Genomic DNA, 24,216 nt, shown 5'->3' with positions numbered 1-24,216 from the left:
AAGTATAAATTGTGCCCTTTTAAAGACAATCTCAGCATTATTGATGCTTTCTGAAAAATTGAAATGAATCAACATAGAGGTACCCAAAAAAGAAAGAAATCAAGAAAAACAGGAACAAGGAAAGAAGGATAGAACTTTATTCATATATTGCTAATTAATAAGTATTCAAAATTACTGTACTCTGAGATCATTTAGGCCAAGTCTGTGTTATAGTCATCCATTACAGTGTGGATTTGAAGATGGAGGAATAATTATGCAACATATTGATTACCCTGAAAACCTGGAAATTTAGGATATTTGTGTAGCTAATAATACGAATCAATCGTCATTAAGTATATAAACATATAAAAATAATTTGTTCAGTTAGGCTCAGGACTGTAATTTTTGTAGCTGGTTAAACCTGAGCAGCAGAGGCTGCAGTTTCCTAGTGCAGACTGTGGGCGCCGCTGTTGGCCAAAATGGAGAGCTTGGGCACTGGCGATCTCCTCGCGCAGCCGCAGCGCACTTTCCCTGTCGGACTCGCTAGCCCGAGCCTTTACACCACTTCCTCCTCTGGAGAAGAAGAAACCCTGACCCTCACACAGGACTTACAGCCTGTTCGGAGCTCCGGACATCTGCAGCACAGAGATTATTTGTAATCCGGCGTCTCCAGGCCGGTGAGCAACCTGAGGGGAGCAAAGAGGGATGGGGAGCGGCGCTGCGGAGAGGGGCTGGGCTGAGAGGCGGCCAGTGCTCTTTCCCTTGCTGCTGTCTTTGTTCTGCCCGGCGCTCTCTGAGCAAATCCGCTACAGGATTCCCGAGGAAATGCCCGAGGGCTCGGTGGTGGGGAACCTCGCCAAGGATTTGGGACTGAGCGCGCATGAGTTACCGACTCGACAACTGCGCATCAGTTCGGAGAAGGCTTACTTCACTGTGAGCGCCAAGAGCGGGGAGTTACTTGTGGGCAGCAGGCTAGACCGGGAGCAGATCTGTGGGAAGAAGGCAGCCTGTACTCTGGAATTTGAGGCTGTTGCTGAAAATCCGTTGAACTTTTATCACGTGAGTGTGGACATCGAAGATATTAATGACCATACCCCAAAATTCACGCAAACTTCTTTTGACCTGCAAATAAGTGAGTCTACAAAGCCTGGGGCACGATTTATTTTAGGATCTGCCCATGATGCAGATATTGGTACCAACTCACTACAGAATTACCAGCTCAATCCCAGTGATCATTTCTCACTCGTGAATAAAGAGAAACTAGATGGCAGTAAATACCCTGAGCTAGTACTAAAGATGCCTTTAGACCGGGAAGAACAGAAATCCTATCAGTTGACCTTGACTGCGTTGGACTGCGGGGATCCACCCCTTAGTAGTACTGCCCAGATACAGGTCCTAGTGACTGATGCCAATGATAACCCTCCAGTGTTCAGCCAAGAGCTATACAGGGTGGGCGTTCCGGAAAACGTGCTTCCGGGCACCCCTGTGCTTCGAGTGATGGCCACTGACCAGGATGAGGGTGTCAATGCCCAGATCACCTTCTCTTTCTCTGAAGCAGGCCAGATCACCCAGTTTGACCTGAATTCTATTACCGGGGAAATTACTATTCTAAATACCTTAGATTTTGAGGAAGTCAAAGAATATTCCATAGTTTTGGAAGCAAGGGATGGTGGAGGAATGATTGCTCAATGTACCGTGGAGATAGAGGTCCAAGACATAAACGACAATTTCCCAGAAGTGGTATTCCAATCTCTGAGGGATATTATTATGGAGGATACCAAGCTGGGAACACACGTTGCTTTGCTTAAAATCCGTGACAAGGATTCTGGACACAACGGAGAAGTTATTTGTAAATTAGAAGGTGATGTTCCATTTAAAATAGTCTCGGCTTCGATAAACACCTATAAATTAGTGACAGATGGAGTTCTAGACCGAGAGCAGACCCCTGAGTACAATATCACTATCACAGCCACCGACAGGGGCAAGCCTCCCCTTTCCTCTAGCTCAAGCGTCACCCTACACATTGGCGATGTCAACGACAACGCGCCAGTTTTCGAACAGCCTTCTTACGTGGTCCATGTGGCTGAGAACAATCCTCCTGGAGCATCCATCGCACAAGTCAGCGCCTCCGACCCCGACCTGGGACACAACGGCCACGTCTCCTACTCCATCGTGGCCAGCGACCTGGAGCCACGGGCGCTGGCGTCCTACGTGTCCGTGAGCGCGCAGAGCGGCGTGGTGTTCGCGCAGCGCGCCTTCGACCACGAGCAGCTGCGCGCCTTCGAGCTGACCCTGCAGGCCCGCGACCAGGGCTCGCCCGCGCTCAGCGCCAACGTGAGCCTGCGCGTGTTGGTGGACGACCGCAACGACAACGCGCCGCGGGTGCTGTACCCGGCGCTGGGGCCCGACGGCTCGGCGCTCTTCGACACGGTGCCGCGCGCCGCGCAGCCTGGCTACCTGGTCACCAAGGTGGTGGCGGTGGACGCCGACTCGGGACACAATGCCTGGCTGTCGTACCACGTGCTGCAGGCCAGCGAGCCGGGACTCTTCAGCCTGGGGCTGCGCACGGGCGAGGTGCGCACGGCGCGTGCTTTGGGCGACAGGGACGCGGCCCGCCAGCGCCTGCTGGTCGCTGTGCGGGATGGGGGACAGCCGCCCCTCTCGGCCACAGCCACGCTGAACCTGGTTTTCGCTGACACCCTTCAAGAGGCGCTCCCAGATGTCAGCGACCGTCCTACACTCTCTGACCCCCAGGCAGAGCTGCAGTTTTACCTGGTGGTAGCGTTGGCCTTGATCTCAGTACTTTTCCTCCTGGCGGTGACTCTGGCCATCGCCTTGCACCTTCGTCGCTCCTCTAGCCTCACCACCTGGGGCTGCTTTCAGCCTGGTCTGTGTGTCAAGTCAGGACCTGTGATTCCTTCCAACTACAGTGAAGGGACTTTGCCTTATTCCTACAATTTGTGCGTGGCCCATACTGGAAAGACGGAGTTTAATTTTCTAAAGTGCAATGAGCAGTTGAGTTTAGAACAAGACATACTTTGTGGTGATTCATCTGGGGCCTTATTTCCACTTTGCAAATCCAGTGAGTCAACCTCCCATTTGGTGAGTTTCTTTTAAGCATAACCTGCTTCTTATGATATAACCCAATTCTTTATGTTCATGGGAAAATATACAATTTGTACATCTAAAAGTTTCTCTAAAAAGTCAAAAAGCTATCATATCATTCTTCAAGGGAAGTTGAAGTAGGAGCAGTTATGTCTCTTTTAGGGATGTCTTACCAGGCTCAGATCTATGAAGCAGTTAGAGGGTGGTTTTATCTAGGAAGGAAATCATGTTATAGGCTATCTCCTAAAAGCTAATGAAATTTTTTCCTAAGTTTTTCTTCCTATTATCTAATATACTTTTTTGGGGCTGGATATAGTATAAATGTAAAAGTGGGTAGTCATTTAAATAAACCTTTAAAGCAAAAAATTAAACTAAAATTAGACTTTTTTCATAACTGATTTAACTGTTTTGTTTCTTTTATTTACTTCTTTTTGTTTCAAAGCCTCCTAGAATAAAGTATCTTAACCGGGATTTTTATGTAGATGGGCACATTCCAATTGTATTCAATGAACTGTGTGTGTGTTTAAAAGCATTTTACTTACCAGTAAGACCAGTATGCTTACCAGAAGATAAAAGCATTTTCTTTAACTTGCAGCATAGGTTTTTCACACACACCTATATAATTTTAAATTGTCTTTTTTGCAGCCCAAATATAGCCAGAGGCCTTCTAGTCATTCTACTATCTCTAGGAGAAAGATGTCCTGAATTTTTCAAATTTTAGACAAAATTGCCAATCTGATGTGCATACAAGTGATATATGTATATATATGATATATATATAAGATTTATCTTTGACATTTGTCATCTTTAGCTAGGTTTCTGTTAGCAAATGCTCAGTTACTGGCCACTTCACAAACTGCTGAAGAAAAGAGACATAATTTTCTTTGTAGTGATACTTTTTGACTGCTTGATGACAATTATGTGTTCCCTTTTTGTGGTTCTCTTGATCAAAATACTATGTAAGGGGGCGCCTGGGTGGCTTAGTCAGTTAAGCATCTGACTCTTGATTTCGACTCAGGTCATGTTCTCAGGATTGTTAGATCCAGCTCCATGCTCAGTGCGGAGTCTGCTTGAGATTGTTTTTATTAAAAAATACTAATTAAGGTAAAATTAACTTTAGAATATATGTCTTATGAAGTTAATTAAGTCTGCTTTAAAATGTAATCATCTCTCATTTGTGGAAGAGTAGGATGGAGATATGCTTTTCATTGTGTATTCATTTGTATTTTTAAAATATTGTCTATTCAAATAGGAAATAATACATAATTTAAATAAAGTAGCAAATCAAGGGTGCCTGGGGCACCTGGATGGCTCAGTCCCTTAAGCATCTGCCTTCAACTCAGGTCATGACCTCAGGGTCTATCAGGGAGTCTGCTTGTCCCTCTCCTTCCTCCTCTGCTCCTTCAGCCACTCACACTCTCTCTAAAATAAAATAAAATAAAATAAAACAAAATAAAATAAAATAAAATAAAATAAAATCTTAAAACAAAACAAAACAAGGGGGCCTGGCTGGCTCAGTTGGTAGAGCATGCAATTTTGGATCTTGGGGTTGTGAGTTTGAGCCCCACCTGGGAGTAGAGATTACTTAAAAATAAATAAATAAATGAAATAGCAAACTAACATAATCTCTGACGATACTTGAAAGTAAAAGCATTTATCCTGGTAAAACTTCACAATATTAATTTGAAAACATTATCAATATATAATTAAAACAGCATTTTTAAAAGAAAATTTAAAAAAGCAACAACTCTACTGAAAGCTTACTATAATGATTAACTGGTTTACATCAAATACAACATCTTCTGAGTCAATCATATTCAACAGTTCTACTCGAGTCTAAAAATGAATTTATTTCCAGTGACAACTGGAGGCCTTACGTATTTGACAATAGATTTACAATAAAGCTTAGCCATAGTAAGAATAAAATTTTAATGATTTACGTTTTAAGAGTAAATGTGTTCCAGAAATTTGAGTAATGTGAGACTACCCCATAAATCTTTCGGGTTCATTTAATAACCCTTTGTAAAACTTTAACCCTACTTACTCCGATGCTTCTTGGCCACAACTTTTAAAATATGAATTCAGAGACAAATAAAATAAATTCAAAACATACTATAAAAGGCAAGTATTTTTTCTCTCTCAATAACTTAGTATATACACTATTACATATCTAAGAGGGTGCAGTAACTGCTTCGGACTCTAAGCGCCGCTGTTCACCTATTTGGAGATAAATTTAACCAAAAGCCTTCCGGTTACTAAAGGCTCGGATCTCACAAAGACCCGCAGATCCCACAAACCAACTGCAGGGCTGCAGTGAAACTCTGTCCCTACATCTGAGACACTCCAGTTTTCTATGAAATGATCTCCATACGTGCAGCAAAAAGGTAAACAAGACACATATGCCCAATGAGGATTCTGAGTGGATTCAGGAGTGAGAGAACAATGGCCGCTCCAAAGAATTACCAGAGAGGCACCGAGCTGGTCCTGCTGTGCGCGCTCTGGGGCACGCTATGGGAAATTGGGAGAGGACAGATCCACTATTCGGTGCCAGAAGAGAGCGACAAAGGATCCTTTGTGGGTAACATCTCCAAGGACCTGAATCTGGAGTCACAAGAGCTGGCGAAGCACGGAGTCCGCATCGTCTCCAGAGGTAGGACGCAGCTTTTTGCTCTGAACCAGAAAACTGGCGGCTTGCTCACCGCGGGCAGAATAGACCGGGAGGAGCTTTGTGCTCAGAGCACACAGTGTCTAGTAAATATCAATATCCTGGTTGAGGGCAGAGGAAAACTTTTTGGGGTAGAAATAGAAATCACTGATATCAATGATAATAACCCAAAATTCCAGGTCGAAAATCTGGAAATGAAAATTAACGAGATCTCTCCACCTGGAACACGTTATCCGCTGCCAGAGGCTGTTGACCCGGACGTGGGCATGAATTCCTTACGGAGCTATCAGCTCAGCCCCCATCCCCACTTCTCCCTCGACGTGCAAACTGGAGACGACGGAACTCTGCACCCAGAGCTGGTGCTGGAGCAGGCCCTGGACCGCGAGGAAGAGGCTGCTCACCACCTGGTCCTCATCGCCTGGGATGGCGGTGACCCGCGTCGCTCCAGCACAGTGCACATCCACGTGACAGTGCTGGATACAAATGACAATGCCCCAGTTTTTGCTCTACCGATTTACCGAGTGAAAGTCCCAGAGAATGTGCCCCCGGGCACCCGGCTGCTTACTGTGAGCGCTAGCGACCCCGATGACGGAGCCAATGGAGAAGTGACCTATAGATTCTGGAAAATTAGTGAAAAACAATCTCCGTTATTCCAGCTTAATGAAAATACTGGGGAAATATCAACAGCAGAGAGTCTAGACTATGAAGAATGTGCATTTTATGAAATGGAAATACAAGCTGAAGATGTGGGGGCACTTTTGGGGAGGACCAAAGTGCTCATTTCAGTGGAAGATGTGAATGACAATAGACCGGAAGTGATCATTACATCTCTGTTTAGCCCAGTCTTGGAAAATACTCTTCCTGGAACAGTAATCGCCTTCCTGAATGTGTATGACCGAGACTCCGGGAAGAATGGTCAAGTTGTCTGTAACACACCTCATAATTTACCTTTTCAATTAGAAAAATCAATAGATAATTATTATAGATTGGTGACATGGAAATATCTGGACCGAGAAAAGATCTCTATGTACAATATCACAGTGATGGCCTCAGATCTAGGAACTCCTTCTCTATCTACTGAAACTCATATCACCCTATATGTGGCAGATATCAATGACAATCCACCCACTTTCCCTCAAGTCTCCTATTCAGCCTATATCCCAGAGAACAACCCCAGAGGTGCCACCATCTTCACTGTGATGGCTCACGACCCCGACAGTGGCAGAAATGCCCAGGTGTCTTACTCTGTGACCGAGGACATCATCATGGGGGGGCCTCTCTCCTCCTATGTCTCCATCAACTCAGACACAGGCGTCCTATATGCGCTGTGCTCCTTTGACTATGAGCATATACGAGACTTGCAGTTACTGGTGACTGCCAGCGATGGCGGGGACCCTCCACTCAGCAGCAATGTGTCTTTGAGCATATTCGTGCTGGACCAGAATGACAATGCCCCGGAAATCCTGTACCCCGCCCTGCCCACCGACGGTTCCACCGGCGTGGAGCTGGCACCCCGATCCGCAGAGCCCGGCTACCTGGTCACCAAGGTGGTGGCGGTGGATAGAGACTCTGGCCAGAACGCCTGGCTCTCCTACCGCCTGCTCAAGGCCAGCGAGCCAGGGCTCTTCGCGGTGGGGCTGCACACGGGCGAGGTGCGCACGGCGCGGGCCCTGCTGGACAGAGACGCGCTCAAGCAGAGCCTGGTGGTGGCGGTGCAGGACCACGGCCAGCCCCCTCTCTCGGCCACCGTCACGCTCACCGTGGCCGTGGCCGACAGCATCCCGGACGTCCTGGCCGATCTGGGCAGCATCAGGACCCCCGGCGACCCAGACGATTCGGACCTCACGCTGTACCTGGTGGTGGCGGTGGCCGCAGTGTCCTGCGTCTTCCTCGCCTTTGTCATCGTGCTGCTGGCGCTCAGGCTGAGGCGCTGGCACGCGTTGCGCCTGCTCCAGGCTTCAGGAGGCGGGCTGGTGGGCGTGCCGGACTCGCACTTTGTGGGCGTGGACGGGGTGCGGGCTTTCCTACAGACCTATTCGCATGAGGTCTCGCTGACCGCGGACTCGCGGGAGAGTCACGTGATCTTCCCCCAGCCCAACTACGTCGACACGCTCATCAGTCTGGAGAGCTGTGAGAAAAATGATTCCTTGCTAACATCCCCAGATTTTCGTCAATGTAAGAACGAAGCTGCTTCTGTTCAGGTGAGTTCAGTTCTTTGTTCACGTTTAATTCTCAGAGGAATTATAATTTTTATAAATTTATATTTTAAAACACACATTGTGGAGATAGTTTAAAATATTTTTTTAAAAAGTGGACCGCGAAGTTTTTGGGTTTAGTGGTGATACTATAAAATTGAGCTCTAATCATGATAGTTTGCTTCATTTGCTTTCCAACGGCTGGACAAGATTGTTTAAATGTCAACTCTCAACCTTTTGAAAATCTTCCATATGAGGGGCACCTGGCTGGCTCAGTCAGTAGAGCCTGAGACTCTCGATCTCAGGGTAGTGAGTTCCAGCCCCACTTTGGGTGTAGAGATTACTTTTAAAAAATACAAAAAATTGGGGCGTCTGGGTGACTGGGTCGGTTGGGCCTCAGACTCTTGGTTTCTGCGTAGGCAGTGATCTCATGGGTTGTTCGATCAAGCAGGGGTGGGGCTCCCTGCTCAGTGAGGAGTCCGCTTGATTATTCTTTCCCTCTGCCCCTCCACCTACTAGTGCTCACACACTCTCTCTCAAATAAGTCTTTTTTAAAGAGAAAAGAAAAACATAAAAAAATAAATTTAAAAAATCCTCCATATGTTGCTATAATTATCACTTATCACTCATCACTTAAAAAGTAGTTACCCAACCACATGAAGTTTGTCTTATATTTAGGAAATATATATATATATATATATATTCCTAATAAAAATTGAGAAAAAAATAACTGAGACTTTTAAATCCTTGTATTGGCTTAGTAAAAGTAAAATACATCTCACAATTTTAAGATTCTGTTTAGGGTTTGAATCTTGAAGGTCTGAAGTTTCCTAGGATTTTGGAGATTTCTTCACCTTAAACCCCTTTTATGAGCCTTGTGTTTGCATCAGTACCCTTGAAAACTTTAATACTTCTTATTATATTACAAAACAGAAATAAATTTGAAAGGGCAGAACTTGGTAGTAGGTGAAACTGATTCCCATATGTGTCAGGGCTCTCCAAGAGCTCATACTAAAGAAGACATAGAATCTAAAGCCTAAAATGTCCATTACCCCCCCAAAAAAAAACCCAAAATAAAAACAACAAAATCATATTTGAAATAAAATATCATTTTGTAAAATACAGAAAACATGTTTTCATAAGTTCCGATGAGTTGTTTTGATTGGACAGCCATGTGAAATGTGCTGTGTTCTCATGGTGAGAGAGTTTGAGAATGTTGGTTTTAAGAAGTTTCATATAAACAGATTCTAAACAAGCTGATCAACTCAATTAAAAATGATTCCATCTGGATTATATATCTTCTGTATTCCTTCTTATAACATTTTAACAGTGCTAACTCTTGATTTGTCATCAGTGAGAATGAAAAACACAATAAAGCATTTGTTAGTTATAAAAAGGGTACTTCCCAAGGATTGTGTAGTGTTTCCTCCTATTTTGCACATACTGTGGGTGGGATTTAACTTCATATTGTCTGTAGTGTTTGGGTGCACAGACCTTTGAGGGGACAACTATATTATTGATACTTCACAATTTTTATTTTTTATTTTTTTAAAGATTTTTATTTATTTGACAGAGAGAGAGACAGTCAGTGAGAGAGGGAACACAAGCAGGGGAGTGGGAGAGGAATAAGCAGGCCTCCAGGGCAGAGCATGGAGCCCCATGTGGGGCTTGATCCCAGGACCCCGGAATCACACCCTGAGAGGAAAGCAGACGAATGAGCCACCCAAGCGCCCCAATTTTTAAGTGTTTGGAAAATTGCCCTGACAAAAGTCCTTATTCTTGTTCAAAACATTCACTGATTGTTAAAAAAAAATTCAACAAATGGAGTAATACAGAACAATTGTCATTTGCCCAGGAAATTTATGTGAATAAACTTACCATAAGCTCAAGTCTAAAGTCATTACTTCAGTATAACATAGATACATAGATATGAAAGTAATGTGATCACCTGAAATATCCTTTTTGTATTGAAGACTAGATAAACATTTTCCGAGTGACTTTTAAGAATGAATTAATATACTATATCGGGTATGACATAATCCAAATAAGTTTTAGACATGAAGAAGAAGGTAGAGTAAATCATCTCTTGACTACATCATAAGGACAGGTGTTTTTTTGTGTGTGTGAATACTTCCTTAGATAGTCAAAAGAGTAAAAAGAAATTATTTTTAAAAGAGAGTGTTGATATTATCAGAAGAAGTTTGAGGATGTAGGAAATTGCACAACTTTACAGAATAATTTTCAACTGTGTTAGTATTTGCTAATATATGTGATATGAAACAACAATAATGTAGAAATGTTAGGGGAAACATTTAGGAATCAATGAAAGAAGATTGAAATTGTTTCACATATTATACGTAATAAAGAGAAATGATTTTGTGAAGTCAGTAGATGATAAACTCTCTGAGGTCAAGACCCCTGTCTTACTCATTTTTATATCGCCACTGACAAGGGCAGTACTTAGCACAAGGCAAGAGTTCGATGTATGCAGTAGGGTGAAATGGATGGACCGGTATATGTAGGTTTCTAAAAAAAACTCAACATATTTCTAATAATTTGGAAACAAGAGAAAAGGCTTTATAATTTAAAATATTAAATATATTAACATAAAAACATGGCTTGTTCAGTTAGGCACAAGATTGTAATTATTGTAGTGGTTAAACTGAAGCAGCAGAGGCTGCAGTTTCCTAGTGCGGACTGTGAGCGCCGCTGTTGGCCAAAATGGAGAGCTTGGGCACCGGCTGTCTCCTCGCGCAGCCGCAGCGCACTTTCCCTGTCGGACTCGCTAGCCCGAGCCTTTACACCACTTCCTCCTCTGGAGAAGAAGAAACCCTGACCCTCACACAGGACTTACAGCCTGTTCGGAGCTCCGGACATCTGCAGCACAGAGATTATTTGTAATCCGGCGTCTCCAGGCCGGTGAGCAACCTGAGGGGAGCAAAGAGGGATGGGGAGCGGCGCTGCGGAGAGGGGCTGGGCTGAGAGGCGGCCAGTGCTCTTTCCCTTGCTGCTGTCTTTGTTCTGCCCGGCGCTCTCTGAGCAAATCCGCTACAGGATTCCCGAGGAAATGCCCGAGGGCTCGGTGGTGGGGAACCTCGCCAAGGATTTGGGACTGAGCGCGCATGAGTTACCGACTCGACAACTGCGCATCAGTTCGGAGAAGGCTTACTTCACTGTGAGCGCCAAGAGCGGGGAGTTACTTGTGGGCAGCAGGCTAGACCGGGAGCAGATCTGTGGGAAGAAGGCAGCCTGTACTCTGGAATTTGAGGCTGTTGCTGAAAATCCGTTGAACTTTTATCACGTGAGTGTGGACATCGAAGATATTAATGACCATACCCCAAAATTCACGCAAACTTCTTTTGACCTGCAAATAAGTGAGTCGACTGTGCCAGGCACTCGGTTTATATTAGAAACAGCGGAAGATGCAGATATTGGCTTAAATGCTCTGCAGATTTATAAACTCTCTCTTAGTCCTATTTTCTCATTGATAAATAAAGAGAAACAAGATGGTAGTAAATACCCAGAACTGGCATTGGAGAAACGTTTAGACCGGGAACAACAGAGTTACCATCGTTTAATTCTGACTGCCTTGGATGGTGGGGATCCGCCACTCAGCGGCACCACTGAGCTCCGGATCCAGGTTACTGACGCCAATGATAACGCCCCTGTATTCAGCCAGGACGTATACAGAGTAAGCCTTCGTGAAAATGTGCCCCCAGGCACCGCAGTGGTGCAGGTGTCAGCCACTGACCAAGATGAGGGCATCAACTCTGAAATCACTTACTCCTTCTACAGGACCGGGCGAGTCTTCAGTCTGAATTCAAAGAGCGGGGAAATTACAACTCTTAAGACTCTGGATTTCGAAGAAATCAAGGAATATTCTATAGTGGTGGAAGGGAGAGATGGTGGAGGACTGGCTGCACAATGTACAGTTGAAATTAACATTCAAGATGAAAATGACAACAGTCCAGAAATTACATTCCATTCTCTAGCCGAAATGGTTCTGGAAAACGCACTGCCAGGAACGCCAATTGCTTTAATCAAAACATATGATCGAGATTCTGGGGAGAATGGGGAGGTTAATTGTCGATTAGAGGGTGAAGTTCCTTTTCAGATAATCTCTTCATCCAAAAATTCATATAAGTTAATAATAGACGGGACTCTTGACCGAGAACACACCCCGGAATACAATGTCACCATAACAGCCACTGACAGAGGCAAGCCTCCCCTTTCTTCCAGCACTACCATCACCCTGCACATCACCGATGTCAACGACAACGCGCCTGTTTTCCACCAGGCCTCCTACGTGGTTCACGTGGCCGAGAACAATCCTCCAGGCGCCTCTATTGCGCAAGTCAGCGCCTCCGACCCCGACCTGGGACACAACGGCCGCGTCTCCTACTCCATCGTGGCCAGCGACCTGGAGCCACGGGCGCTGGCGTCCTACGTGTCCGTGAGCGCGCAGAGCGGCGTGGTGTTCGCGCAGCGCGCCTTCGACCACGAGCAGCTGCGCGCCTTCGAGCTGACCCTGCAGGCCCGCGACCAGGGCTCGCCCGCGCTCAGCGCCAACGTGAGCCTGCGCGTGTTGGTGGACGACCGCAACGACAACGCGCCGCGGGTGCTGTACCCGGCGCTGGGGCCCGACGGCTCGGCGCTCTTCGACACGGTGCCGCGCGCCGCGCAGCCCGGCTACCTGGTCACCAAGGTGGTGGCGGTGGACGCCGACTCGGGACACAATGCCTGGCTGTCGTACCACGTGCTGCAGGCCAGCGAGCCGGGACTCTTCAGCCTGGGGCTGCGCACGGGCGAGGTGCGCACGGCGCGTGCTTTGGGCGACAGGGACGCGGCCCGCCAGCGCCTGCTGGTCGCTGTGCGGGATGGGGGACAGCCGCCCCTCTCAGCCACAGCCACACTGCTCCTGGTTTTCGCTGACAGCTTACAGGAGGTGCTTCCGGATGTCAGCGACCGGCCGGCACCCTCTGACCCCCAGGCAGAGCTGCAGTTTTACCTGGTGGTGGCTTTGGCCTTGATTTCCGTGCTCTTCCTCCTCGCGGTGATTCTGGCGGTTGCCCTGCGCCTGCGAAGCTCCTCCAGCGCCACCACCTGGGGCTGCTTTCAGCCTGGTCTGTGTGTCAAGTCAGGACCTGTGGTTCCTCCCAACTACAGTGAAGGGACTTTGCCTTATTCCTACAATCTGTGCGTTGCCCATACTGGAAAGACAGAGTTTAATTTTCTAAAATGTAATGAGCCATTGAGTTCAGGACAAGGTATGCTACTTTGCGGTGATTCATCTGGGGCCTTATTTCCACTGTGTAATACCAGTGAGTCGACTTCCCATCCTGAAACTCTAACTGCGGTGAGTTCTATTTAAGTATCTACTCCTTTTCATCATCTACCCAATTTTTCATGTTTATATGAAAATATATTAGTAAGTTGTCTTAAGGATATTGTAGCCCATCAGAAAGCTGTACTTCCATTTTTTGAGGAGAGTGGTGAGCTGGGAGTAGTTATGTGACGTATAATAGAGTTATCACACCACCTTCAGATTTACAAAGTAGTGTGTTTCCTCCTTGCTTCACAGTAAAAGTATTATATCAATTTCTTACATTTTTTCATAGGTAATGAAATTTACCCAGAATGTCTCATTTATATTTGAGTTTTTTAACATATAAATAAACACTAAATTTAAAGTAGGCAATCATTTGATTTGTCCTTTAAAACAAAGAAACTACTACTAGCCTTCTTTTTCACTGATTTCGCTAATAGAGGTTCCATCTTTCTAAATGTTTATTCCTCATGTCTAGTTGCTTATATCTACTTAGTCATGACTGTTTGAATACTTTAAAACTATAAGAAAAATAGTGTGTGGGAGGGGAGAGGGGGAGAGAGACCCAGTGACTTCATCAGAAGTTCCAATCATTATCTAAATTCCTTCAAATTTTCTTGAATGCAAAATCCTCCTCTTCCTCTTATAGTTAATAGAAGACACTTGACCAAATAAAAGGAAATGCTATTGCCTCTATCACTTGCTATCATTCCTTACCTATATTTTTTGAAGAAAAGGGGGAAAGTCACTGGATTTGTCTTATTATTTGGAACTCTAAACATTAGTGATTAGAGGTTTTCTCATCATCCTTGTATCTGTAGGAGGGAAGGAGAATCCCAAATTTTCCATTTTATGGCAAAAATTACCAATTTTATGCTCAAAGTTGCCATTTCCTAAGAAGCAGTCTTTTGCTCGGTCTTCCTTAGTAACTGCTTCAGTAAATGGTATCCTTACAAATTGCTGAGAGAATTTTTTAAAAGGTAGGTTCTATGTCCAGTGTGGGGCTTGAACTCACCACCTTGAGATGCTCAACTGATGGAGCCAGCCAGGTTCCCCTGAAAGAATTTCTTGTAATGGCACGTTTTGCTTTTTAATGATAATAATTTGTTCTACATCTTGTTTTCTTTTTCTCTAATTATCAGAGGTTTAAGTGACCTTTACAATAAGAAGTTTAAGACTACTTTAACTGCATAATTTCTTTATGGAAGGATTGAAATGGAAGCTTGCTTTTCATTGTGTGTTTATTTGAATATTCCAAATGCCATAGCCAGTTCATGCATTATGTATTCACAGAGAAAATTTAAAAACATTGAAATAGCATTAAAGTGTAACATTTACAAATATGCAACTTTAAAAAACCAGTCCTTTTAAAATTTAGCAATATTAGGTGAGAAAATCTATTACTGTTGCATAATTTAAATTATTTTGTGAATGAAATTTTAAGGAAACCTTACTCCAGCAAGTTACTATCTGCATAAGTTAACCTTAAAAAATAATTTCAAAATGAATAATCCATACATTCACTCAATGTAATATGTAATATATGTTTATTGTATAAAACTAAGAAAAACATGAATGTATTTCCAAAGAGGATGTACATTGTAGTGACTTCAGAAAATAATGACATATAGAAAAATTTTGAAACATTATAAAAAGGGAATTAGAATATTTTACATATGTAAAAAGAGAGCAAAATTCTACCAAGAATAAGTTAATTTGATATTAAGAAAAAATGGTGAGTGGCACCTGGGTGGCTCAGTCGGTTAAACATCTGACTCTTGATCTCAGCTCAGGTCTTGATTTCAGGGTCTTTGGAAGTTCAAGCCCCACATTGAGCTCCATGCTGGGCGTGGAGCGTACTTAAAAAAAGAAAAAGAAAAAAAGAAAAGATGTCGATTTAACAGTACACTTAATACAAGTTTCATTCCACTTCATTTTCAACTAACATATCCAGAAATGGTAAGTGCTTTTGAGATGAGAATGCAAGAAACAGTGAAACAAGTCTACGATCATGGTTAGAAGAGAGTGTTTTCTTTTTCAGTCATCTATAACCAAGTATTATCTCAGTGGGTGTAGTGTCGGACTAGGACTCTAAGGGCGCTGTTGACCAGCTCTAAGAAAAAGCTCAAATCAACTCTCTATCCTATCCCGATGTTAAGATCTGCAACTACACAAAGCCTCACAGATCCCACAAACTGCAGTAAAAGCTGCAACAAAACTCACCCTCTTAACTTGCGGCACTTCAGTTTCTCCTGAGGAAAAAGGTAAAAGGTCATCATAATTTGCAGGAGGAAAAAAAAGCCTAAGGAGTCAATTTGCACAGAAAGCATTCTGGGGAAAAAATATATCCGTAGTGAAGGAACAATGCCCGCTCCACTAATCTGCACCGCAAAGGACTGGTTCTGCTGTGCCTTTTCCTGGGCAGGCTTTGGGAGACCGGGACCAGCCAGATACGCTATTCGTTGCCTGAAGAGACAGAAAAAGACTCTATTGTGGGGGAATATCTCCAAGGATCTGGGGCTGGAGCCCCAGGAGCTGGCAGAGCGCGGTGTCTGCATCATTTCCAGAGGTAGGACGCAGCTTTTTGCTCTGAACCCCCGAAGCGGCAGTTTAGTCACTGAGGATGGAAAAGACCAGGAGGAGCTCTGTGCTCAGAGAGCAGTGTCTGGTTAACTTTGAATTCCTAGTGGAAGGGTAAAACTTTACAGAACGGAAGTAGAAGTAACTGATATAAACGACAGTGCGCCAGAATTCCAGGCTGAGAATCTGGAAGTAAAAATTAATGTAATTGCTGCGCTTGGAACACGTTACCCACTGCCAGAGGCTGTTGACCCGGACGTGGAGCTATCAGCTCAGCCCCCATCCCCACTTCTCCCTCGACGTGCAAACTGGAGACGAGACGGAACTCTGCACCCAGAGCTGGTGCTGGAGCAGGCCCTAGACCGCGAGGAAGAGGCTGCTCACCACCTGGTCCTCATCGCCTGGGATGGCGGTGACCCGCGTCGCTCCAGCACAGTGCACATCCACGTGACAGTGCTGGATACAAATGTCAATGCCCCGGTTTTTGCTCTACCGATTTACCGAGTGAAAGTCCTGGAGAACTTGCACCCGGCTGCTTACTGTGAGCGCTAGCGACCCCGATGACGGAGCCAATGGAGAAGTGACCTATAGATTCTGGAAGATTAGTGAAAAACAATCTCCGTTATTCCAGCTTAATGAAAATACTGGGGAAATATCAACAGCAGAGAGTCTAGACTATGAAGAATGTGCATTTTATGAAATGGAAATACAAGCTGAAGATGTGGGGGCACTTTTGGGGAGGACCAAAGTGCTCATTTCAGTGGAAGATGTGAATGACAATAGACCGGAAGTGATCATTACATCTCTGTTTAGCCCAGTCTTGGAAAATACTCTTCCTGGAACAGTAATCGCCTTCCTGAATGTGTATGACCGAGACTCCGGGAAGAATGGTCAAGTTGTCTGTAACACACCTCATAATTTACCTTTTCAATTAGAAAAATTAATAGAAGATTATTATAGATTGGTGACAGTCCAAATTCTTGACAGAGAAAAAAACCCTCTGAATATAAAATCACAGTAACATCAACAGACAGAGGAATGCTGCTCCGGTCCACAGCAATTTACATCCATCTACACCGAAGATATCGATGATAACCCAGCTTCTCTGGAAACTCCTATTCAGTCTACCTCCCTGAGAACAACCTTAGAGCCATCTTCATCTTCTTGGTGCCAGCCCATGACCCCGACAGTAACGAGAACACTCAGGTGTTATTTCACCTTGGCTGAGGACACTATCCAAGGGTTGCCTCTTTCCTCCTATGTCTCCATCAGCTCCGACACTGGCGTGATATACATGCTGTGTTCCTTTGGCTTTGAGCAGTTTCATGATCTTGAAATGCAGGTGAGGACAAGTGACAGTGGGAACCAACCATTCAGCAGCAATGTGTCACTGAACTTGCTTGTGCTGGACCAGGACAGTGCACCAGAAATCCTGTACCCCACTCTCCCCAACTGATGTTTCCACTGGTGTGCACTCTGCAGAACCTGGTGACCTGGTAACCAAGATGGTGGCTGTAGATGGAGGCTCAAGTTGGAATGCCTGGCTGTCCTACTGCCTGCTCAAGGCCAGTGAGCCTGGGCTCTTCTCGGGGCAGGCCCTACTGGACAGAGACTCACTCCAGCAGAGCCTGGTGGTGGTGGTGGTCCAGGACCACAGCCAGCCCCCTCTCTCATCCACTGTCACACTCACCGTGGCCTTGACTGATAGCATTCCAGATGTGCTGGCTGACCTCAACAGTCTGGAGGTCCCCGCATACCCAGAGACCTCAGACCTCACCCTATACTTAGTGGTGTCAGTGGCTGCCATCTCCTGCATCTTCCTTACCATTGTCATTGTGTTTCTGGTGCTCAGGTTTTGGCGTTGGCACACCTCACATCTAGTCCAGGCTGTGGGGATTGGATTTGCTGGTGTGCCTACTTCTCACTCTGTGGGTGTTGGCGGGGTGTGGGCTTTTCTGCAGACTTACTCCCAGGAAGCTTCACTCATGGCGGACTCCTGGGAGAGTCATGTGATCTTTCCCCAGCCCAAGTATGACAATATCCTGATTAGCCAGGAGCGCTGTCAGAAAAATGAACCTTCCTGTGTTTCAGATGATTCTAGGTTTCCTGTAGGAAACACGTCTTTGCTTCAGTGAGTTCCATTTTTCCTCTATTTTCTATTATAACTGGTTTTGTCTTTAAGGTTTGCACTTAAGGTATGATACACTGATGTTAATGCATTTCACACCACTTAGGTTTTCATTGGGCCTAATTTTTGCTCTAACATCTATAGGAGGCATTTATTGGTTACATCACTGATAAAACTTTCACTTTATCCTAATTAAATTAACCTAGGGTCAGTGGAAACCCTCTTCATGGGGCTGCTCTCATTGAGCATTGATATGGGCTATTTGGGTGTGTTTGCTTGGTTGGTTATCAGTTCACTACTAATTCTTAGGGGTGGTTTTCCATTCCTGAAAGTTATTATTGTTGTTATTTTCAGTGGCCCCATTGTGAACTTCTTATATATCTTCGAACTTCTTACATACTGCTGAAACATAACTACACCTGATAACTGATTTTGTAAAGGTAAATTAATGACAAAACACATTCGTTCTTCTTGAAGAAACTAAAAGCCCAGACTTTTCTGCTTCTGCTATTCTGTTTCTATGATAGGACACCACCCCTTTGAGGTTATGTTTTTCAGATCACATGTTTGTAGAGGTTGTTGGAATTTAAAGATCACTTTTGAGGAAGAATGACACTTCACTTACAGGGATTTCTGAGGATGAACACCAAAAGAGGACAAAACAAGGGAGATAAAAATTATTCTTCAACCATCTGTTATTTATGGTTCAATTCTCCAATCTCCAGCCTAGAAATAAATCTGGATAAGGGAGACAATTTAGGAAAATATTCTCAAGAACTGCTGGGAGAGATTCTAAAAATATTTTACTCGCTTTTAGCTATAAGGAAAACAATATTTTATTTGATTTTGAACATAGTGTCAATTTAAGTAAAAAAAGACATTCCAGGAGACTTTATTTTTTTATTATTTATTTTTTGAGAGAGTGAGAGAGTGAAGGGGTGAGGGCAGAGAGAGGGGGAGAGAATCTTAAGCAGACTCTGCGCTCAGTGCGGAGCCTGAAGGGGGCTGGATATCATGACGCTGAGATCATGACCTGAGGTGAAACCAAGAGTTGGAGGCTTAACCAACTGAGCCACCCAGATGCCCCTCCAGGAGACTTTAAAAATAAGCTTTGAAGTTGACTCAAAATTCTATTCTAAACACGCTGGCTATAGGGTTAACAAGTCTGGAAAGCCAGTATGACATACAGACATTATAATTATTTCAAATACTCTTATTTCTAAGCTATTAAGAAAAAAAATAAAGCATCCTTCTGGGTCATATTTTTAACTGTGCAACAGGGAAACTGTCACTTGAAGTTTCTGTCCTGGGAAGTAACCATTGGTACTTGGTATTCATAAATATTAAATATTCGTTAATTTTGGAAAAATAACATAGATATTGATGAAGGCTTGTATATCATGGTGGGTTACTACTATTCTCTACCATTAATAATACCACTTGTAAGCTCACTGCATGGATAACTGGGCAGAGTGGGGAAAATGCTGAATTCTACTTTTCTCAAATGAGATAGGGCTTTTATATTGGTAACATTTTATATAACAGAACAGGCTAAAATCCTTGCTTATCTTGATGTTTTCTCTTAAAAGTTAAAATATCTTGGATTTGCTTCAAAATAATGAGGGAGTACAATATATATTAAATGAAGATGGCCCTGATCATTACTGCCATTGCGTGATGAGTATATAAAGATTCAGTAATAATACTCTCTAGTTTTGCGTAAGTTTGAAAATTTTACATAATTTCTTTAAGACACTAAGTATATACAACTGTAATACTTTAGTAGAATTTCGGGCTCTTATGTAAGTGCATTTTCAAATATATTCAAATACATATATTTCTATATATATATTGCTCTTATACATATTTCTCTCTGTATACAATTGGCCCCCAGGTCCTCTCTGTTGCAGTGACCGCCACTCACTAGGACAAGGGGGTCAATGCAGAAATAAACTACTTCAGGAGTACTTCTCAGAGTACAGGGAATTTATAGAAATATATATAGGAGCTTCGAAGAGCAATATATATATTCTAGAGATATTCCAGAGATAAACTGGATTCAAGAGGAAAATGTCAGACTGCGGTACCACACGGGGCCTCTGGGCGCCGCTGTCGGCCAGTACAGGGCAAGCGCAGTCGCCCAGGATTCCTCAGCCTCCAGCCTGGGCTTTCCTGCACAGTCACCAACACAAACGGAAGGAAACCCGCTCGCACACTGAGGCTCCTGGCCGCGCAGACTTTGCCCAACATACACAGATTCCCAGCTCCGACTGCCATGGGCGGAATGTTCTTCCAGTGACCCCGTGGATTCCAGTTTCTTCAGCTTTCTGGAAAGATTGGGACCCAGCGAGAACTAGAGCGCGCAATGGGAGGGAGCTGCGTTCAGAGGCGCCCAGCCAGCAGGCTGCAGGTACTGTTTCCCTTCCTGCTACCTTTGTTCTACCCCGCGCTCTGCGAGCCGATCCGCTACTCCGTTCCCGAGGAACTGGCCAAGGGCTCGGTGGTAGGGAACCTCGCCAAGGATCTCGGGCTCAGCGTCCTGGATGTGTCAGCTCGGAAGCTGCGAGTTAGCACGGAGAAGCTGCTTTTCAACGTAGACGCGGAGAGCGGGGACTTACTTGTGAAGGACCGAATAGACCGAGAGCAGATATGCAAAGAGAGAAGAAGATGTGAGTTGCAGCTGGAAGCTGTGGTGGAAAATCCCTTAAATATTTTTCATATCATTGTGGTTGTTGAGGATATTAATGACCATGCCCCTCAATTCCATAAAGATGAAATAAATTTAGAAATCAGTGAATCTGTATCCGAAGGTGCACGAATATCCCTTGACCCTGCCACAGACCCTGATATAAATATGAACTCAGTTAAAGACTATCAGATAAATCCTAACCCTTATTTCTCATTAATGATTAGAGTTAATTCCGACGGTGGTAAATACCCAGAGTTATCTTTGGAGAAGCTCCTAGACCGGGAAGAGCAGCGTTCTCATCGCTTGATATTGACTGCCTTGGATGGGGGGGACCCACCACGAAGTGCCACTACTCGAATAGAAATCTTTGTCAGGGATGCCAATGATAACTTCCCGGTGTTCAGCAAGGATGAATATAGAGTCAGTGTTAGTGAAAATCTGCCCCCGGGATCCTCCGTGTTGCAGGTGACAGCCACTGACAAAGACGAGGGGGTCAATGCAGAAGTAAACTACTACTTCAGGAGCACTGCTCAGAGTACAAGGCACACGTTCTCACTGGATGAGAAGACAGGTATGATTACGAATAACCAGTCATTGGATTTTGAGGATACAGAAAGATACACCATGGAAGTGGAAGCAAGGGATGGAGGTGGGCTCTCTACCCAATGTAAAGTAATCATAGAAATCCTAGATGAAAACGACAACAACCCTGAAATAATCATCACTTCTCTCTCTGATGAAATTTTGGAGGATACTCTTCCAGGAATGGTGGTGGTTCTCTTCAAAACAAGGGACAAGGACTTCGGAGAAAATGGAGAAGTTGTGTGTAACATAGGAAGGGATATTCCTTTCAAGATTTATTCCTCTTCTAAGAATTACTACAAGCTGGTTACAGATGGAGCCCTAGACCGAGAACGCACTCCGGAATACAATGTCACCATAACAGCCACTGACAGAGGCAAGCCTCCCCTTTCTTCTAGCACGACCATCACCCTGCACATCACCGATGTCAACGACAACGCGCCGGTTTTCCACCAGGCCTCCTACATGGTTCACGTGGCCGAGAACAATCCTCCAGGCGCCTCTATTGCGCAAGTCAGCGCCTCCGACCCGGACCTGGGGCCCAACGGCCGCGTCTCCTACTCCATCGTGGCCAGCGACCTGGAGCCACGGGCGCTGGCGTCCTACGTGTCCGTGAGCGCGCAGAGCGGCGTGGTGTTCGCGCAGCGCGCCTTCGACCACGAGCAGCTGCGCGCCTTCGAGCTGACCCTGCAGGCCCGCGACCAGGGCTCGCCCGCGCTCAGCGCCAACGTGAGCCTGCGCGTGTTGGTGGACGACCGCAACGACAACGCGCCGCGGGTGCTGTACCCGGCGCTGGGGCCCGACGGCTCGGCGCTCTTCGACACGGTGCCGCGCGCCGCGCAGCCCGGCTACCTGGTCACCAAGGTGGTGGCGGTGGACGCCGACTCGGGACACAATGCCTGGCTGTCGTACCACGTGCTGCAGGCCAGCGAGCCGGGACTCTTCAGCCTGGGGCTGCGCACGGGCGAGGTGCGCACGGCGCGTGCTTTGGGCGACAGGGACGCAGCCCGCCAGCGCCCGCTGAGGCAGAGCTGCAGTTTTACCTGGTGGTGGCTTTGGCCTTGATTTCCGTGCTCTTCCTCCTCGCGGTGATTCTGGCGGTTGCCCTGCGCCTGGGACGCTCCTCCAGCGCCACCACCTGGGGCTGCTTTCAGCCTGGTCTGTGTGTCAAGTCAGGACCTGTGGTTCCTCCCAACTACAGTGAAGGGACTTTGCCTTATTCCTACAATTTGTGCGTTGCCCATACTGGGAAGACGGAGTTTAATTTTCTAAAGTGCAATGAGCATTTGAGTTCAGGACAAGATATGCTACTTTGCAGTGATTCATCTGGGGCCTTAATTCCACTTCAGGGTGGGCATGATTTGACTGCACATCCTGAGACTCTCACACTGGTGAGTTCCACTTTTGTGTCTTCTGATATATCCTACTGGTTTCTCTTATTTCTGGCATACTACTGCATTTCTATATGTAGAATTATATTTAGAAAATCCATAACTAATCACCTTTTTGTCTTCTCAGTTTTACTTTTTGCTGATTGTATTTTTCAAGATTTACTTGGTTCATAGGTTGCTCTATGATTCAGAAATAATGTCACTAAATTGGAGATGTCTAGTCAAGTTCAGATTAGCAAAACAGGCAGTGGCTTCTTGCCAAATAAATTAATAGGTAATTATTCAAATCTGATAAGATTTAAGATGAATTTTCCATATCCTACTTATATGTGTTGAGTCTAATAATATTAAGCTATGCATTAAGTATCAAAGCAAGTGCTTGTTTCAAAGAAACATTTATTGCAAATAATATCTTGGGGACATTTAGGTATCTTTCTTCATTTAATAGTTTAAAAAACTAAGCATTTGAGGGGAGCTGGTGGGCAGATCCACAAGTCTCTGAAATTCTATGGGAATTTAGAGATGTATGTATTTTCCTTGGATGATGAGTCAGAACTTGTGTTCCATGGCCAAGGCTTCTATGGTCCCCAGAACTTAATACTAACTACCCTAGGAGAATTTTCTCTTCTACTTTTGGTTTTTCTGGTTGTTTTCTTATATTTATGTTTTCGTGGAGTTTAAATTGTACTTTTTCCTAATCCTTTTTCTTCTACATTGCAAGATAATGAATTTCCAAGAAAGCAAATGAAAGGTCATTGCCTTTTGCACTCAGTCTCTGTCTCTGATTGTCTGATATAAAACCTTAGAAGACAAAATATAAAATCTTTGAAGAGTTCCATTCTTGAGGGGTGTAGTGGCATAAACAGTTCTAAACTTGTTCTCTGAATGTAAGATGTGAACCTAGGGGCGCCTGGGTGGCTCAGCCGGTTAAGCATCTGCCTTCAGCTCTGATGCCTTCAGCCTTCAGATCAGGTCATGATCCCAGTATCCTGGGATTAAGTCTGGAGTCAGACTCCCTTCTCAGCGGGGAGCCTGCTAGTCTCCCTCTTCCTGCGCTCCTCCCCTTGCTCATTCTCTCTCTCACTCATTAACTCTCTCTCTCAAATAAATAAACAAAATCTTAAAAAAACAACAAAAAAAGAAAGATGTGAACCTCTCAACTCCTCACCTTTGAGCCGGCCTCGCACTTTGTGGGCGTGGATGGGGTGCGGGCTTTCCTGCACCTTTGACAGGCACATACAATTGAAGATGTGTGAACCACTTTACTTTGGGCTTCCACGCAAAATGCCAAGAGAAGAGATTGTTTATGTTGGTATCAATACTCTGATGAAAGCAGGTCATAGGAGTAAATATTTATTTTTTAAAAAACATAAATCACGATTCTAACTTTGTGTTTAATTATAGCTTGAAATTCTTATATTTTTCTTCGCATTACAACACAGGTATGTTATGTTTCTTTTAGTTTGTGGTTACTTGTTCAATTCATTTAAGTAGGTCAAATTAACTTCTAATTACATATGCTTATAATAAATGTTTTTTCAAAAAAATTCACGAAGTCTCAATAAAACTATTTTAG

At 44.7% G+C, this 24,216-nt stretch overlaps 1 protein-coding gene and 1 pseudogene across 12 annotated transcripts in view; both read left to right on the top strand.

The window, feature by feature from the left end:
- Positions 1 to 24,216, top strand: part of LOC103663913 (protocadherin gamma-C4) — a 176,275-nt gene that overhangs the window by 55,545 nt on the left and 96,514 nt on the right. The window contains exons 1-2 of one of the 12 annotated variants that reach the window (XM_040622325.1): positions 10,735 to 12,934; positions 22,275 to 22,640. The exons of 7 other annotated variants lie outside the window; for them this stretch is intronic. In XM_040622325.1, the coding sequence (XP_040478259.1) occupies positions 10,892 to 12,934; positions 22,275 to 22,640 (2,409 nt within the window). In that variant the 5' untranslated portion in view covers positions 10,735 to 10,891. Of the gene's footprint in view, positions 1 to 540; positions 3,082 to 5,511; positions 7,951 to 10,734; positions 13,301 to 20,174; positions 22,248 to 22,274; positions 22,641 to 24,216 lie in introns of those variants that run through there. 4 more of the 12 variants (XM_040622326.1, XM_040622309.1, XM_040622324.1 and 1 more) reach the window with 4 other exon arrangements.
- Positions 14,842 to 18,761, top strand: LOC121100675 (annotated as a pseudogene).

The sequence above is a fragment of the Ursus maritimus genome, unplaced genomic scaffold, assembly GCF_017311325.1.
Source record: "Ursus maritimus isolate PB19 unplaced genomic scaffold, ASM1731132v1 scaffold_5, whole genome shotgun sequence".
NCBI classification, from domain to species: Eukaryota; Metazoa; Chordata; class Mammalia; order Carnivora; family Ursidae; genus Ursus; species Ursus maritimus.
This window is presented reverse-complemented; position numbering and strand designations above follow the sequence as displayed.